Source organism: Calypte anna, chromosome 9, assembly GCF_003957555.1.
Source record: "Calypte anna isolate BGI_N300 chromosome 9, bCalAnn1_v1.p, whole genome shotgun sequence".
In the NCBI taxonomy this organism is placed as follows: Eukaryota; Metazoa; Chordata; class Aves; order Apodiformes; family Trochilidae; genus Calypte; species Calypte anna.
This window is the reverse complement of record NC_044255.1, coordinates 8153406-8170454: the sequence shown is the minus strand read 5'-3', so window position 1 is coordinate 8170454 and position 17049 is coordinate 8153406. Positions and strand designations below refer to the sequence as shown.

The 17049-nt window shown below is 46.0% G+C and overlaps 1 protein-coding gene across 1 annotated transcript in view; it reads left to right on the top strand.

The window, feature by feature from the left end:
• NGEF (neuronal guanine nucleotide exchange factor) overlaps window positions 1–17049 on the top strand; it is a 48281-nt gene that overhangs the window by 7288 nt on the left and 23944 nt on the right. The window contains 2 exon segments of the mRNA XM_030456288.1: window positions 3096–3458; window positions 6841–6955. Coding sequence (XP_030312148.1) covers window positions 3197–3458; window positions 6841–6955 — 377 coding nt within the window. The 5' untranslated portion in view covers window positions 3096–3196.

Genomic DNA, 17049 nt, shown 5'->3' with positions numbered 1-17049 from the left:
CTTATAGCAACCTTCTGAAGAGGGCCTACAAGAAAGCTGGGGTAGTGCTTTTTGTACATTAGGAAAAAATTATTTCCTGTGAGGATGGTGAGACACTGGCACAGGTTTCCCAGAGAAGTTGTGGCTGCCTCTCCTAGAGAACATGGAATGAGTTTTTCTCATTGCTTGTGACATGCTATAGTCAGTTCTGGTCAAACTGAGACTCTCTGGTAGTCTGACAGCAAACTAACTGCTGAGGATGGACACACCTCATTCCTCTGATGAGCCAAAAAAAGTGCAAATGGCAAAGGTAACCGCCCTGCTTTGACAGGGCTACTGAACACAGTCAGGTCTCTGGGCAGCCCAGCTGAGAGAGTTTCACTTGGCCATGCAGAAGGCTTCTTCTCTACCAGGTATCTTTGTAAAAGCCCAGCAGTGACAGCCATGTGCATTCATATCCACCAGGTAAGGGAAAAATAGTCTTCTCCATGCATGCATGCACTCCCCCCCCACACACACGCATACACACATCTATTGCCTAATGATTCCTTTGGAGATTTACACGGGTTTGAAATTACTCCTGACTGGGAAGCTGCTCCTGTGAAAACTTGAATGCATTTTTCAAGAAAACCCTGGCAGCAGTTTGCTGAGCATTGCAAACTCTGCTGGCCTGGCAAAAGCCACAAAAGAGAGAGAGGTCTCTGCCCCAGCCTGAGTGACATGGATCAGGGGTGGCCACTTGAAGCACACAGGAGCTCTGATGCAGGGGAGATTGTTAGAGGTTCAACCCCCTCAAACAGCAAGGCATGAAACAGTAGAAGAGAAATAAATAAAACCTAAGCGATTGTAGAATCATCAGATAGTCGTAGAATGGTTTGGGTTGGAAGGAACCTTAAAGCTCATCTTGTTCCAACTCCCTGCATGGGCAGGGACACCTCCCACCAGTCCAGGTTGCTCCAAGCCCCATCCAACCTGACCTGAGACACTGCCAGGGATGGGGCAGCCACAGCTTCTCTGGGCAGCCTGGGCTAGGGGCTCAGCACCCTCACAGGAAAATTTTTTCCTCATGTCTGACCTAAATCTCCCCTCTTCAAGTTTGAAACCCTTGCCCCTTGTCCTTTCACTACACACCTGTGTCAAAAGCCTTTAGGCTGTCAATTTTGCAAGCCCCCTTCAGATATTGGAAGGTTGCTATCAGGTCACCTGGGAGCTCCCTCTTCTCCAGGTTGAACAACCCCAATCCCTCATCCCGGCTTCACAGGGAGGTGCTCAGCCCTCTGAGCATTTCACTGGCTCTGCTCTGGACACATTACAGGAGCTCTGTGTCCTTCTTATGTTGGAGACTCCAGAACTGGACACAGTTCTCCAGGTGGGGTCTCAAAAGAGCAGAGGGGAAGAATAGTGTTTATGGTTGGGGAGAGAGAGAGTAGAGTTTAGGGCCGGGAAGGACTATAGGTGTAATGTTAACTGTGTTAACAGAAATCCTTCCATCCTAGTTGCAAGGATGAAGCCTTTGGGCTTTCATCTTGGAACAGTAAGGAAACAGAAAAAGAAACAGCCTATTCTTGCTTTTCAAACCATCTCCAGCAGCAGCTGTTTTCATTTTGCTGTTTCGCTGAGCCAGAACCAGGCCCAGTGAATCTCTGTACCTCAGACTAATCTACAAACCAAACTTAACACCACAACCAACAAATGGGTCCTTCATACACTTCATACACTTCCAGTAACACTGGAAACAATTTCAGAGCAACCACCAGTTTCAAACAGCCCCAAAGGCTTGGCAGGCCTGAAGTCAGAACCCAAATTTAGCATCTGCATGCTGTGGTTCAGGTAGTGAGAGGAAAAAGCAGGCTTTGCCATCTGGAGCCAAGAAGCAGAACTACCCAGGCACAGCACATAATTCCAGATTGTGACCCCACCTCGCAAATTTTGGAAAGCAGAGGACTGACAGTTGATGTTCCAGTTGTCCCTGATGTCCCAGAGTCAGCTGGAGAGACTCTAGGGGCAAAAAAGGGAAAGGTTTGTGGCACACATGGTTTTACAATGATTGCAGAAGACCAAGAATAAAACTTGGGCTGCTTTACCTTCCTGAGTATCCTGTGCATTGAATATACTGTCATGTAAAAAAACAGTGATACATAAAAGTTCTCAAAACAGCACCCAGTGACTAATCCACAGCACTATTTTATGCCCTTCTCTCAGTGAACTGTCAGTTTTATATTCACATTTTCCTTTACAGCATCTCTTGCTGTTATTCACGTTCGCCCCATCAGTCACAAAATGACACTGGGTACTTAAGAAAGGCTTTGGCAGCTCTTAGAACTCAGGAAGACAAATCCATCAGTGACTGCTTAAGTAACCCGTTCACATTTTACCCAGTCTTGCAAAGGCTGAATAATCAACTGTTTTCCTGTTTAATCCTAAAAAATGCTTGGGACTACTGTCAGAGTCCCTGTACCTACCCACAGAGCAGCAGAACCCCCGTGCTAAGTCCCCATGAACCTGAGGGGTTTCATGGGCACTTGAGGGGAACTCTGGGAAGCAAAATCAAGTCCCGTGTTCATTATTGCTACATAATCCTGTCTCTTCTACCTTCACATCCCAACAGCTTCATTTACCTGCACTGCAGAGGTGTGTGTTGTTAATGGGAGTTAGGAGGCACCCAACCCTGTAAAAGGCATTAATTCTACTACAAGGAGAAATACACAGATAATAGGTTAATAGAGCTTCCTTTTTCACTTTCTATTCTGCTACATTTTTACCCTCAAAACCAAGAGCATGGCCATTGCCTGTATCCACTCTAAACCAACCAGAAATTCACTGCTCAACAGTGACAAAAAGGAGTGGCCATAAGCTGAGCAAATACAGTAATGTTTTCCAGGAACATCTTTAGCACTACCAGGTGTCATGTCAGGACAATTACAGGCATGTCAAAGCAATGTGGGGACCATCAGAATTAGTCTTGCAAGGTGATGATCTCAGAATGACCTCAGACAAAAATCCTGGAAAGTCCCCATTGTCCTCAACAGACAATGCACTGTAATATCTAAACTAACTAGAACTTTGTCTTCTCTTTTCCTGTTTTGTTTTGCTGTGTTTTGTTGGTCTGTCTCCAGTTCTAATTCAGATCAAGCAGATGGAGCTGTGGAAGTTACCTGTCTTCTGCTGCTCTGCTGATCCAGCATCTCAGTTGCCATAGAGACAAGATCTGGAAGCCATGGATGGGAGAGAAGCTGCCAGCAGGCTCTCTACCAGTGGTCCCTGGCAGGACATTTCTCAGCAGGTACTGAGAGAGTCGCGTTCAGTCTCTGAAGGTGAAGAAGAGCCAGAAGATGCTCACCTGGTGACCCAGGAGAGGGACTCACACACAGAGTACATTGCCATTCAGAGAAATTCCAGGTACTACCGGTCCATGAGGCTGCCAAAGAGAGAGAGAAGAAAGACTTCAAGAGAGACAATGCACATGGGGCGTGCTACAGGTGAGTCCTGACCCAAACAGTGAGATTGGGAAATATGTGAGTTGGTGAACTTAGAAAAGAGACATGAAAGGTAGAAAGCAGCTCAGCACATTCCAGAATAGCCCAGCCCCATGGCACAGCTGGCAGAGGGCTGCCATCTTTCTGTGCTCAGCCTGCAAAATGGTTGGGGGTTTAAACAAGCTTCATGGTGGAGAATCCAAACACAGGGCTCTGCTCTGCCACTCCCCTGCTCTTCAAGAGAAAAATAATTTCAAAAGGGAAAGACAAAGCTGTAAGTAGAATAGGAATTTCTTTAGCACACAGAAAGGACACATTCAAAAGTGAGATCCATACAACTAACTGTAAAGCAAGCTGAGCAGCCCTGGGAGTCAGCAAAACCAGAGCTGTATGTTTAGGGAGTGAAGCTGCAGAAATGCGATGGACTGTTTTGAGAGGAGAGCAAGACTTCTCTGGAAATGCAGTTGCTGCTCCCATGCACTGAAGACAGCTGTAAGAAATACCTAAGATCCCTTTGAAGTCAGGGACTGAAACAACAGGAACATCCTCCAGAACATAGATGTACTGAGTTTCAGTATAAGCAGAAGGAGCTGGATTTCTCTGGGTATGAGCAGTGCAGAGCAGGAGTGCAAGGCCTAAGCTGGCACCTTGTCTGAGCAGCTACCTATGAAAGAAAACAAGACAAAGATATGAGAAGCTGAAGAGAGGGCCAGGGAAGGAGCTGTTGCAACACACTCAGAAGCACTGGAAAGAGGGCTGCAAGAAAAAACTGGCAGTGACTTTGATCTAAAGGCTAAGTGGGAGAGACCTGAAACTGAACAGGGCAAGTGCCCTTTGCTTGATGTCCCTGGTGTTCAGTGAAACTGAGTTTTATAACTCCTTGGGAAGAAAAAGAATGGCTGTGAAGGGGGCTATCTTCAGGTTACAATCTAGCAGAAACAACGCACTGTACTCTGAACTTTGGCGAGCTGCACGAGTCAAAATGATCCCCACCTTCTGATGGCAGAGTGCTGTGCAAGGCACTGAAAGCCTTTGCTGTGTTAGGTGATAGTGAAGCACAGCCTTTAGCTCCTGAAAGCAGACCCAAGTTCTGTAAGAAAATAAAGGACAGACATCCTCCACCCTAAAATAAAGGAGGTCTGGAAACATCCCCAGTGTCTCCTGCCTGCTTCGCCAAGGGAGACAGGATGTTTCAGCAGTATAAAGGCCCATTCAACCCTATGGCATGGACAGAAGGGAAGTTCCCTCCCTTCTCAAGCTTCCAAGCAGACAGCAGCAGAGCAAGGAGCTCCTGTTTAGTATTCTGCTACTGTTGTCAATGAGGTTTGTGGATAAACCAAGTGTCGCCTGTGCCAGAGCAGAGCTGCTCCCCACCCTGCCAGCCCAGCAGCAGAAGCAGAACAGAGCCAGCTTCTTGCTGCCTTCCCAGAGCTGCTGCAGAGCAAGCACAGGGACGGAAGACTCATCCTCTCTCCTGCTCCCCAGCATCCCAGACTCCAGATAGCTGCCAAGGAGGCCCTCTCAATCTCCCCTGTTCCTGCCGCTGCAACAGGACCAGCAAAGAAGGACCCACCTTCTTCACACCTCTGTGATGGCACCAGGACAACAGCACAGGAGGACATCCCTCCTGTCTAGCCAGTGTCATTGAGGAAGGACAAGCTACAAGAAGGGCTTGTCTCTTAGCAGCTCATTAGAGCATCCATAGAAGCTGACCTGCGCTTCCCTCCCACACCCCCTCTCTGTTACCACCCCTGAAACACGATCTGTTCCAAACAGGGCTTTTTCATCCATATCTGCAACTGTCCAGAAGGACACACGGGGACAGCATTTCTTTTCTCCAGTCCATACAGCAGGACCTGGACTAGGAGCAATAGCTTTTTCTCCAGTACGACTGGAGCACATCCAGCTCAGAGCTGCAGCTTTTACCTTCAGCTAGGATTGCTGAAGCAGCTCTTCTGCCCTCTCCCTCTGCTCCACTGATTCCATCCCCTCTCTCTGAAACTGGACAGCGGGTGCTTCTACAGCAGCCTCATTTGTAGCAGGAACTTCTGACAGCACCTGCTGATGTGCATGGAAGCAAGGGATGGGTGAGCTCTTTTACCTTCACTTCAACCCCACTTGAACAGCAGCTATCCAAGAGCCTGGCTCAAGCTCAAATGTTAACCTGTTCTCATTTTGCTTAGGGATTGGGTGGGGAGGAGAGGGGAAGGAGAAAAGAAAGGAAGAGAGGGAAAGACACAGGTAAAAAGACAAAGTAGGATACAAAAGGGAAAAAAACATTCAAGGAATGAGAAAAAAAAATAATGTAAAAGAATGTAAATCCAGCAGCAAGAAAGGTTTTGTATAGGTACCCTTTGCACCAGCCTAGCTTTAGCTTGTAGCCTAGGAGCTGAAAAACATAATAGATGCTTTACTTGAACTGGGAAAAGGGTTTCTTTGGTTGGTTGGTTGTTTTTTTTTTCTTAAGAAATCTCCTCTGACAGAAGGGTGAAATGTTTTAAACTATTCAAAAGGCAAAGAAAATAACTCAAACTAGCATTTTATAAGCTGTTGGCACTGTTTTAGGGTGTTTTAGAGCTCTAGATTTCATCCTTCCCCTCTGAAAACCTGTAGTTTTGATTAAAAAGCTGTGTCAGAAACCAGCTTTATTCAGAGCTTGACCTGCCTGTGCTGTTTGAAATGCAAACAGAATTATGACTTAGACCAAAATATTTATGATAAAAAACCAATACAATTTAACAAATTGTTAACAGGTTTCAACAGGTCTCAAACAACTGAGGTTTCATTTGAAAAGTGAGATGCATCCTCTCCTGCCAAGTACTGAGGGAGTAAGTCACAGGCTTAATATGCCTTTGGCTCCCCATGAAAAGATCAGAGGCTCATCTGAGGGAAATTGGAGATGCAATTAAAAGTCAAGCTCTTGTCTCACCCAAATCCAGCCTTAATTTATCCAGTAACTGAACATCTACTGTGTGCCTTAGAGCAGAGCAGTAATGATGCCCTGACTTGAGAAACTGAATACTGGCATGCACAGGCACACACAACTAAACCTTTTCTGCTTAAACAAATGCACTGAAAACCACAATGTTTGGAACCCAGTTTTCAGTGCTGAGAGTGCTGCTCACATCCATAAGGACTGATATTGTAAATCTACCTTCATTTTTTCTTGCCTGCATTTGGAGCTTGTGACAAAGGCTGTGCCACCTTACACTATGCAAGCTGATGAGCCTTCAGCCTTGTTTGAAATCCAAGTTAAAATGTTGCATCTTTGTGTCTGCAGTCTTCCTGTTGCCTTTGGTGTAAGCGAACCACTCCCTACAGTAAAAGTAAAGATGATCCCTAGGAAAATGACAGTTTTAACACTTTTTTTTGTCTTATATCACAGGTTCACTCAAAAACAATGAGCCCACCCAAAAGTCTCTGAACCTTTTATCCCATAAGGCTTCACCCTCTGTGGAGAGCTCTGGCAGAGCCACATTGGAGGAGCTCTGGATCCAAAGGTAAGGAAGTGCCCCCACAAGCGATTCACCACGTTTCCTCTGAAGAATATGGGCAGAGTGGTGCCACACCAAGAATGCTTGTCTGGGGAAGGGCAGCTGGACTAAGCTATAGCTACTGACCTGTGCCTCTCCCCCTGACTTGTAGTGCTCCTCTCACTCTTAATTCTGTACACTTTTAGCACTGTGATATTAAAGGTATTATCAGCACAAGTTTGAAGAAGACAGAGAAGGAGAAGAAGGAGAGGCAATTGGGAAAACAAAAAAAGGGGAATGTGGTGTCAGATCAACCTGGGGCGTAAGCAAAGACAGCAGACTGCCTAGAGCAATTTTTGAGAGAATAAGGAGAGTCTGCAGGCACCTCCTTACAAACATTCCAGCATAAGGGTGATCCCATTTTTTGCCTTCCCAGAGAGCTCTCCTGAAGCCTGTTACACAACCCCACATGGAAAATGTGATTTTATAGCCGAGGAAGTAGCTACAAAGATGTTTTTTAAAGTATTCTGACTTTAACTTTGAAGAGCTGAGAGCTGCAATGGCAGGTTTCAGTGAGGCAGCCCTTTTTGGCTGAAATCCTGCAACAACATAGGCCGAGCAAACGCCCTGATCCCACAACTCATGAATTGACATACATGCCATAAATTTACCCTCACCCCTGCTCTCTTGCTCCTGCAGCCAAGCAAAGAGAGAAGCAGTTACCTAGCCTTACATTTTCTAATATATGAGTGAGGCATTCTCCCAAACACCCTCTCCAGCTCCTCATCTCTTGCATGCATTAACCAAGAGTCCCCTGTTGAAGATCAAGCTGAAAGAGCTAAATACTTTGCTCTAGAGGTGCAGAAATTCTGCTGCATTGCCTGGCCCTAATTACTGAGCCTCCCTTTGTTGGTGTGAGGCATAGTGCCTTTCCAGACACCCTTCCTCATGGAGAAGACTCCACATTAGCCAAACTGTCAAGTTGGACTTAAATAAATATAGAATAGTTTCGCCCTGACTAAAACTGATGGCCCTTTGGCATTAAACTGAGCATATGAAACTAGAGGGTTACAGTTAGCTACAATGTCAAACCCATCTCTCCTTGCGGCACAATCATCCTGTCACTCTCTGACATTCTGATGCTGCCACTTAGGCAGCTCTGAAACTTGCAAACTCTGGTTCTCTCTGGAGCAGGAAACAATGAGCCAGTGCTGCAATTCAGCTTTACCAAAGGTGCTGCCATGCACAGAGCTTGACAGGTCAGTACAGGTTCCAAGTCATGTGTCTGCAGAAAGCATTGCCTAATGCTGCTGAGTGACAGTGTCTCTTGCAGCTGTGCAGAGAATGAGACCAGAGCTCCAACTCAAACCCAGCCCATGTGCTCCACCTCCCTTCTCCAAAAGATTGGCTGTAATTTTTAAAAACACCACTAGAAAGCTTCAATGTGAAAAGCCTGCATGAGCCTGGGGGTACTGACATTATGTGCAGTAATTGTGCAGATAAAACATCTCAAATGTTATCACTGGTCTCAAGAGATGCATGGAACCTCTCCCTGAAAGAATGAAACTTATACCTGTCAAATAAGAGTTCTTCTGAAAGCAGAAGCTTGCAGCTCTGCAGAGAGGACAGCACTAGCACCTCTGGCCATGGGAGGGTCCATGGGGTCCTCAGGAGTGAATCACCACGGTTCTGAGGGCAGCTCTTCACACTCAGCAGAGTCCTATGGCAGCTATATAACTGCTGGGACTGGGCAGCCACAATCCCTCCTTTTTGCATGAAGATAACCAGCAGGTCTGGCACAAACATGCCCTGCACAGAGAGCGATGCCACCTCACAGGCAGTCATGCTACATCATTTATCATAGAATCATCACAGAATCATAGAATGGTTTGGCTTAGAAGGGACCTTAAAGATCATCCTGTTCCTATCCCCTGCAATGGGCAGGGACACCTCCCACTAAAACAGGTTGCTACAGACCCCATCCAACACTACCAGGGAGGGGGCAGCCACAGCTTCCCTGAGCAACACTGGCCAGTTTCTCATCACCTGCACAGTAAAGATTTTTTTCCTAATGTCTAACCTGAATGTCCCCTCCTCCGATTTTAAACTATTGCCCCTTGTCCTCTTGCTAAACACCCATGTAAAAAGCCCTGCTCCAGCTTCCTTGTAGGCCCCCTTCAAGTATTGGAGGGTTGCTGTAAGGTCAAGAAGTCATTCTTGCTATTAGCACAAGAAGTAAGCACAACCGGGGAATGTAATGAATGGCTCAGGGAAAGGAATAATTATCTGAATTGTTCTCAGATGGGATATATTCTCTAGCACTCTGATAAAGGAAAAGTGCCAAAGGCTCCTTCAAGCTACTGATGAAGTGAATCTATGTGCCATTCAAAGCTCTTAGAGTAGTAGAGTAGTTCACTGATCTCACCACACTGTCTGAAAACAAGATGACCTCAAGCATTATTGCTGCTGTTCCAAAATCTGCCATACATCCTCCATAAGATGCTCCATAAAAGCATCTTTATGCCTAACTATTCTCAAATTATTTTTTCCCCATGACCTGTCTCCTGTGTAGTCCCAGTTCCCCCTAAGCACACTGGAGTTCTCCACAAGATTGGGTGGCTCCTTCCCAGCCTTCTGCAGTGCACAAAGATCCAAACCCCTGGCATGACAAGCCACTTCCTGACAACTCATCAGACTTGCCCAAAACATTTCAGTCTTGAGCTTCTAGCACAACTTCTGCCTTTCAGAGTAACCAGAGCCAAAAACCTGGAGGAAACTGAGCTCAACAAAAGCTGCTTTTTCCTAGTATGATCACTCCTTCCAGGTTCAAACTGGCAGCAGTTGTGCAGAGTGAGATCATAAAAAGCCATCAGAGAAAATCATCCAGTCAGGGTGTCCATCCACAACTGTCAGCCTCAGCTGAAAGGAGCTCCCACAGAGACCACAAAATTAGTCATTTTAGACCCTAGAAAGGAGATTCACTAATCAGCAACTACCCTGTATTACCAGCTAACAGGATGCTGACTTCTCTTCATTTCTAACACAATACAGATGTTTCAGCAGCATGGTTGTACTATTTACCTACCATTTCCTACTGAGTCTGATTCCAAAATTTGTGTCATTATTATGGGTTGCTAGATACAGTGGAAAAGAAACTCAGTGTGAAATTTCATGTTGCAAAGCTTGCTGAGAGATCTTTGGTCTACCAGAGCAGAGCAAACTACTTCTTTATGCTGGTTATGAAACCTCCAGTTCTGGAAAGTGTAAAAATTATTTGGCTGCATTTGATCTCTGCTAAAAGAACAAAAGGGCTGCAACACTGAATACAAATAGCCACCTTTGGTGGGGAGAGGGAAGGCAACTTGTTGGAACTCAGGCAAGTGTCTTTCCTAGAGAGAAGCACTATGCATGTAAAATACCTCTGAAGGACACTTGTGTGACTATTAGTGAGCATCCCCCAGCTCAGCACTCGGTCTCCTGGGCACCAGAGGGCCCTGCTGTTCCACCCTGATTCCACCAGAGGAGCTGGGAAAGCCTCCAAAGAGGCTGGGACCTGCATTGCAAGAGGTCCTGGACCATACTCAAGCAGTTTCTTTCTGCTTATGAAACGAATTTCTTGTAGTTACCTCTTCTCTCTGCTGCCAATGAGGCTTCAATTTGCAAGTGGTGAAGTCAGGAGGAGCTGGTACAGGCACATGTTGACCAAACCATTTTCATTTGTCACAGTACACAATTTTTTTTCTCTTTTAGAGATGGACAGATACACAGATAGGTGGATAGACAGATAGATACATACATAGAAATATAGACAGAATAATTTTTAAATCTCGTTTTTCTGTACAATCTGAATTTTAAAAACTTTAAGAGCAACAGTATTTGCAGGGAGTAGAATTTAAAAAAAAAACCCACCTTTTCAGTAAAAGTAGCCACTGTAGGCATTAAAATGTTATTACTATCAAAATCTCATATTTCATAGGATCATACAGAAGAGAAAGCAATAACATATACACTTCTAGTTATGTTTCCTTCCAGCATGCAGCCAGTGGGGATCCCAGTCCCAGTCTGCCCACCTCTTCCACCCAGTCTCTGCTTGTCAGGTTTTTCAGCCCATTTCCCAGCAAGCTCTAGGCTTTGCCCTCCAGCACTGACAGTTTGATCTGCTTCATCTGGACATACCTTGACCCTCAGGTCCTCAACGGAGATTCTTGTTTCACTCTTCCCATCAGCTTCAGCTTATAATTCCCCACACAATTTTCTCAGCCTACTGTTATCCAGACACATTACTTCTCTTTCTTCCCTTTGGCAACTAACATCTCATTGTCCTGCTGTTCTCCTCACGCGCTGCATCCTTTGGCTCCCCATACAATCTTAGCCTCCCACCCCTCCATCTAGCATCAGTGCTACAGTTTATGGCTTACAGCCTTTTCCAACTCACCATCTCCTGAAGCACCCAGCTGTGGGCAGGCATGTCTCTTCAGAGGAATCTCTGGGTCTGGAAGTCAAGCCTTCCCTGTCTGTGCTTGAGTCTTGCTTCCTCTGCTTTTCGGTCAAGTAGTTTTTCCATCATGCTGCCTAGACCCAGCGCAAGGATCACTGAGGATACAGCAGAAATTGCCTTTACTCACGGTGCCTGGAACCTGCTGCAGCATCAGAAATGTTTCTCTAAGCATTGAGCAGGGCAGGTGTTCTCCACATGAGCAGCAGCTCAGGGATTTTAGATGCTATAACCTAAGTCTAAAGTTTGTTTGTATTGCAGAGAGTGGAAAAGTTGAATTTTTCTACAGGTTTTCCTAAGTGTGGCAAAGACAAAAGCCATGGCAATCCCTGAATTTCAACTCATATTTCAACAGGAACCAAGCTTCTCAAAGGAATTTTATTTCCTTTAATAGGGATGCAATAGTTTATTCTTAGAAAATAAGCTGAAGAAATTGTAAATTACTTTATTATATAAAAAGAACCTGTTTATGGCAGAGGGTCAGTAAGCAAAAATGGAATCCTGATGATTATGAGCATCAAAAGGTTAGAAACACCTAAAAGCAAGGATCTCATAATAGGAAGTTATTGGTGAGGCTCCCAGACCCAATAGACATCATTATGTTGTTTTCATGAAAGTTTATGGAGGTTCAGGAGAACAGCTGTGCTCTTGATCAAAAAATAAAAAAATGAAAAAAATAAAAATATGTTAGGGATGAGGAGTTCCATTTACCTCCCACGAAAAAAAAGTCAAAAACCAGTAATAAAATTGCACAGACACACCCATTGTCAAAACCACTGCTAAAAACCACACATGAGCAGAGAGAACCTGAATGAACCTGAAGTATGAAATATCCTTGACTAGTATAACCTTATTCGAATCTATTACTAACTTCACACTTCTCCACAGATTTGGTAGCTCAATTAAACCAGTGCTTCTTACCTCATCTTATGGCCTTTCTTGGTGTGAAACTCCCACTGACTAGAAGGGTTTCAAGAATTTTTTTAAGATCTGATGGACTGCATCTTCTGTTTTTAGTTTCTGGAAGAGGAGGTTTAATTTCTAAAAATTGCTGTAAGAGACCATGAAAAAAATGCATTTCAATGTCATTTGAAAACAGGCTCTTGCACGGCTTTATTCTAAGGTTTGCTTTTTACTTTTAGATGCACATAAGATATCTTAATTCAACTGATCAATCATTTTTAAAATCAGTAGCACCTGAAAATACAGGCCAAAATTGGAAACCATCCCCCAAACATCACTTAAATGAAATAATTGTCATTAATTATAAACTCACACCAGTAATCAAATTTTTGATACATCTATGGATCAGGTCAGCCATCATTTACAATCTTTTCCAACAGCCCTACAGCACAGCTGGCAACAGTCTGCAGCCACCCCTTCCTTGCAGAACCTACACAAGCTCAACCCCACTCTCCTTTGCTCACGGAGAACTGAGCCATGGTCATGATCCACATCAGCCAGAGCATGGCCACCCAATGGTGGCTGTGAGGATCACTGCCAGGGCCTGTGTTCTTGGGGATCTAGGAACTCCTGAGAGAAAACTGGGCTTTGGTCTGTCAGGGAATTACATGCCTTCTGTCACCAAGAAAAGCATGGGGCATGCAGCACTGCTTGCTAGTGTTGGGGTAACCATTTAGAGCTGTTCTAGCAACCAGGGTCTTCTTTCTCCCTGCAAGTAGGCAGAGAATTTTAGATTGACCTATAGAGCCTTTTTGTTAGAAAACTCTTGTGTCATCCTGATGTTTTACTGACTTGTGATTATGTGAAGGGAAGCTTTTTTGCTCCGGATCAAATTGATTGTTGATACAATGAGAGGAAAAAAAAACAAACAACAAACAAAACCTTCTTCTTCAACATAAAATCCCTGCAAACACTTCTGCCTGGGTGGTTAAGATTAGGTGAAGGAGGGACTTCTGCCTGAGCCTGCATTTCTGCAGCAGTGGTAAAATAATCCAAGGTGCCACTGCCATGGTCCTGCCATCCATCTGCTTGTCTGCCACCTCCTCTCTGCTGGCACTCGCATTGAGCTCACCCTACAAGGAGACAAGCCAAGCACACACAAAGCTAGTTCTACCCCCAGAAAAATGAATAATTTTCCACCAGTTTAGCTGCCCAAACCTTGCTCACCAAGAATGAGATGAGCATGAGTGCTGGCATACAAGTGGAGGAAGAAACCTGCCTCAGGAGCTGAAGAGAGAAGCGGAATTGAGCCACTAGGGCAGCTTAAACTGCACTCAGTGTCCTAACAACCATGGAAATAGGGAGGAAAAAAGAGGCAACTATAGTGGGAACTATTCTTCTTAGCAGAAATAGTCCAGTTTTGATTGACCTGAAGTTGGGATCTGGCAAATAAGGCATTAACCAAATTCAAGCACCTTACCCAGTGATGAGAGAAAAGACAGAGAAGCTCCCAGAAGAGAAAACTGATCTGCCCTGGAACAGGCAGTAAAATGGGGGATGTGAGAGAATGGCACAGCCACCTGGATCCCCCACACCCAGCAGGAACATCCCAGCCACCAAATAGCTGTGAGGGGAATCACTTGTTTGCTTTCCTTTGTTTTTCAGGACAAACTTGAAAAGCTCTCTGTTTTGTCCCCCAAACTGAAAAGCAATCTCTGAAAAACCCAGAAAACTTCTGTAGGACAAAAATATCTCCTGCTCGCTAAATATCATTTTTAATATCACTAAATACCTTACTGCAGTCCCCAGAGTACTGGGAGCTTTGGGAGCTCGGAGCTCCCAGAGCTCTGTTCACCTCACTTGGGAGGAAAAGAATTTCTTAAGCACTTGTTCTGCTTATGTCAACATGAAGCATAAGAATAAGCCTGGAAAGGAAGACAGAGCAACACTTTCAAAAGAGCAAATTACAATTAAAATTTAAAAAGCTATAAAGGAAGGAAAAACAGCCTATTAATCATTGCCACACAGTGAAACAGCTCTTCGACATTAAAATCCAAGCTGTGTCCCCCCGTGGCCACAGGGGGCATTTCACTTTAAGCTGGTGCTCTCACCTCTCCAAAGCTTTCAACTTTTTTATCATTATTACATTTAGTTCCCTTTTTCAGGTTTGCGTGTCTGACATTTGCATTATTTCCAGTTACATTATTCTAGAAAATCTGAAGGAAAAAGGAAGACAGGCAGGATCAAATTACCAAACAGTTATGGAATCTTGAAAAGATTATTTCTATTTTTAAATGTTTTGCATACCATGACCCAGAGACTTCTAAAAAGAAATTTCAATTTGCAACAGATTTAACCCATGGGAGCAAAGCAATGTGAGGGAGTTGAGTCAGTTAAACAACTAATGCGTATCCTCTGAAAGATATTTTTTAATAAGTACATCCCAAGGTTATATTTAGATATATCTTTATTCTAGCAGTGCAGCAAGAGCTTATGCACTGACTCCCCTTTTTTGCACTAGGGACAACTTCCTTCTGCTCTAGGTCCTTCTCTTTAGAAACCAGCAAACAGCATCCCCCACTCCTTCTGATTCAAGGGAACAAACAGGTTTGGACCCTTAATATCCTCCCTCCTCTTTTCTAAGAAGCTTTTTGCTAAAGAAGCCCACCCACTTACTAAAACCCTTGACAATATTCTTGCCCTGGCAGCAAGCCACCAGAATGTCAGTCATTAGCCAGAGCTTCAGATGGCATCTGCTGCTTTGCCCTTCTACAAGATTTGGGCTGCCCTCTCACTCACCTGTCTCCCCAAACATCCTAGCCCCATGTTTGGGGGCTGATAACCCTACTGACCATCTCCTGTCTTTCCCTGCACTGCCCCAGCTCTCAGGCTGTCTTCCTTTCCCTCCTCCTAAGTGGAGGCTCCAGTCCTCACCCTCCTTTCCCCTGGTCCTTCAGCCCTCCCAGTCCAGGACTGGACATAAAGTGTGCTGACAGTCTTCTCTGAGTCCTCAAACTCCCCCACTGACATTTCCAGATATTTTTCCTCTCTCATTCTGCCTCTTAATGACTTAAGGGCCAACCTCTCCCATGTGCCAGATCGAGATCTAGTTCACAGGAGCAGAGGGAGTTTTTCTAAATGTATGTGCTGACTGGGAGCTATCCCAATGTATCGTTTAGCAAACACAATATAAAAATGATGAAAAGGAAACAGCGCTTCACATCCAGACCAGCACACGGATTTTATGTTATTGCATAAATTATGTTATCACAGGGAAAAAAAGAAAACAAACACAGTTATTTATGCAACAGGGAGAAAGCAAGGAATAGCTGAGCAATTTCTCACTGTTAACTCCTCAGATGCAATGTGGTGCAGATGACGTTCGTTGTTTTTTGCTGGGGGTTACTAACGTGTCAGGTAGAGCTGCACCCATCCTGTCCGCAAGCACTCAAACCAACCCGAGGGTGTAACCACACTCTGGAGCTCAAGAGGATTTATCCTTGTGGAGGAAATACAATTACCTGAAGAGAGACAGACACAAATCGTTGAGTACTAAGATACTTGCCTAAACGAGGCAATATATCCTTATGGAAACAGCGACACTAAGGAAGGGGAGAAGGGAGAGCTGGGGGAGGAGAGGAGGAGAGCGGTCGGTCCTGTGGGCTGACGGGGGGGTGCATCTCCTGGCAGGAGGAATTAGGCTGAGTTTCCCAGTTACGTTCCTCCATCTCAGGGTTTACATTCCCGGAGAAGAAAACGCACCATATGCAGCAGCTCTGGAAGCAGTTCAGGAGAGCCCCTCTCTCCCACCCCTTTTTCTCCTTCTTTCTCAGCTGCACATAGGCAGAGAGGGGCAGGGGATGGGGGGCAGCACTCTGCCCCGGGCCTGAGGGAGGAGAGGTCAGTGCCAGGGCTGCGGGGGGCTGCGCATGGAGGAGAGGGGCTGGGGCATGGGGTGGGATGGGGTGCGTGGGTTCTTGCTGGGGAGGGAGGGGATGGAGAAAGTGCTTCTGAGAGAGGAGCCTCCCTGCAGGAGCGCAGGGGGGGATGGAGGTAGGGGTGCCTGCGAAGGTGGGGAGCCCCTGGGGCAGGGATTGCTGCCTTTTGGAGGAGCCCTGGGGAGGAGGGAGTCAGCCTCCCGGGTGGAGGAGGGACCTGCGTTGGAGTGCCGGAGGGGAGCCGAGGGGCTGAGGAGGTCTCTGCGGGTAGGGATGGCGGGCACAGGATAGGGGGCTGCAGGGGTCGGGGGCTGTGAGAGAGGAGTTTGGGGAGGGGGAACTCAGAGGTCTGTAGGAGCTAAAAAGGAATTTGGAGGCTCTGAGAGGGTCTGCAGGTACTGAGAGAGTCTCTGAGGGGCTGTGAGGGGACTCAGGGGTCGGATGGGAGCTCCGAGGGTCGAGTCTGGGGACACCAAGGGGGCTGCGGGGGTCTCTGTGTGACCGCAGTCAGGGAACTCCAGTGGGCTCCGAGGGGTTTCGGAAGGGATGTGGAAAAGGCTGAGGGGGCTCTGCAGAGCTCTGTGAGGGCTCGGAGGAGAGCTGGGAACACTAAAAGGGCTGTGAGGGGCTCCAAGGGACCTCAGAGAGCCCGAGGAAGGTTCTATGGGGGATTCTGATGCGGGTGCCGGAGGGGGTTCTGAGGAGTCTGGGAAAGGTTCTGAGGGGATTTGAGAGCTCCTGAGGACATATAACACAGGGAGCCCCTAAGGGGGCTATCGGAGATT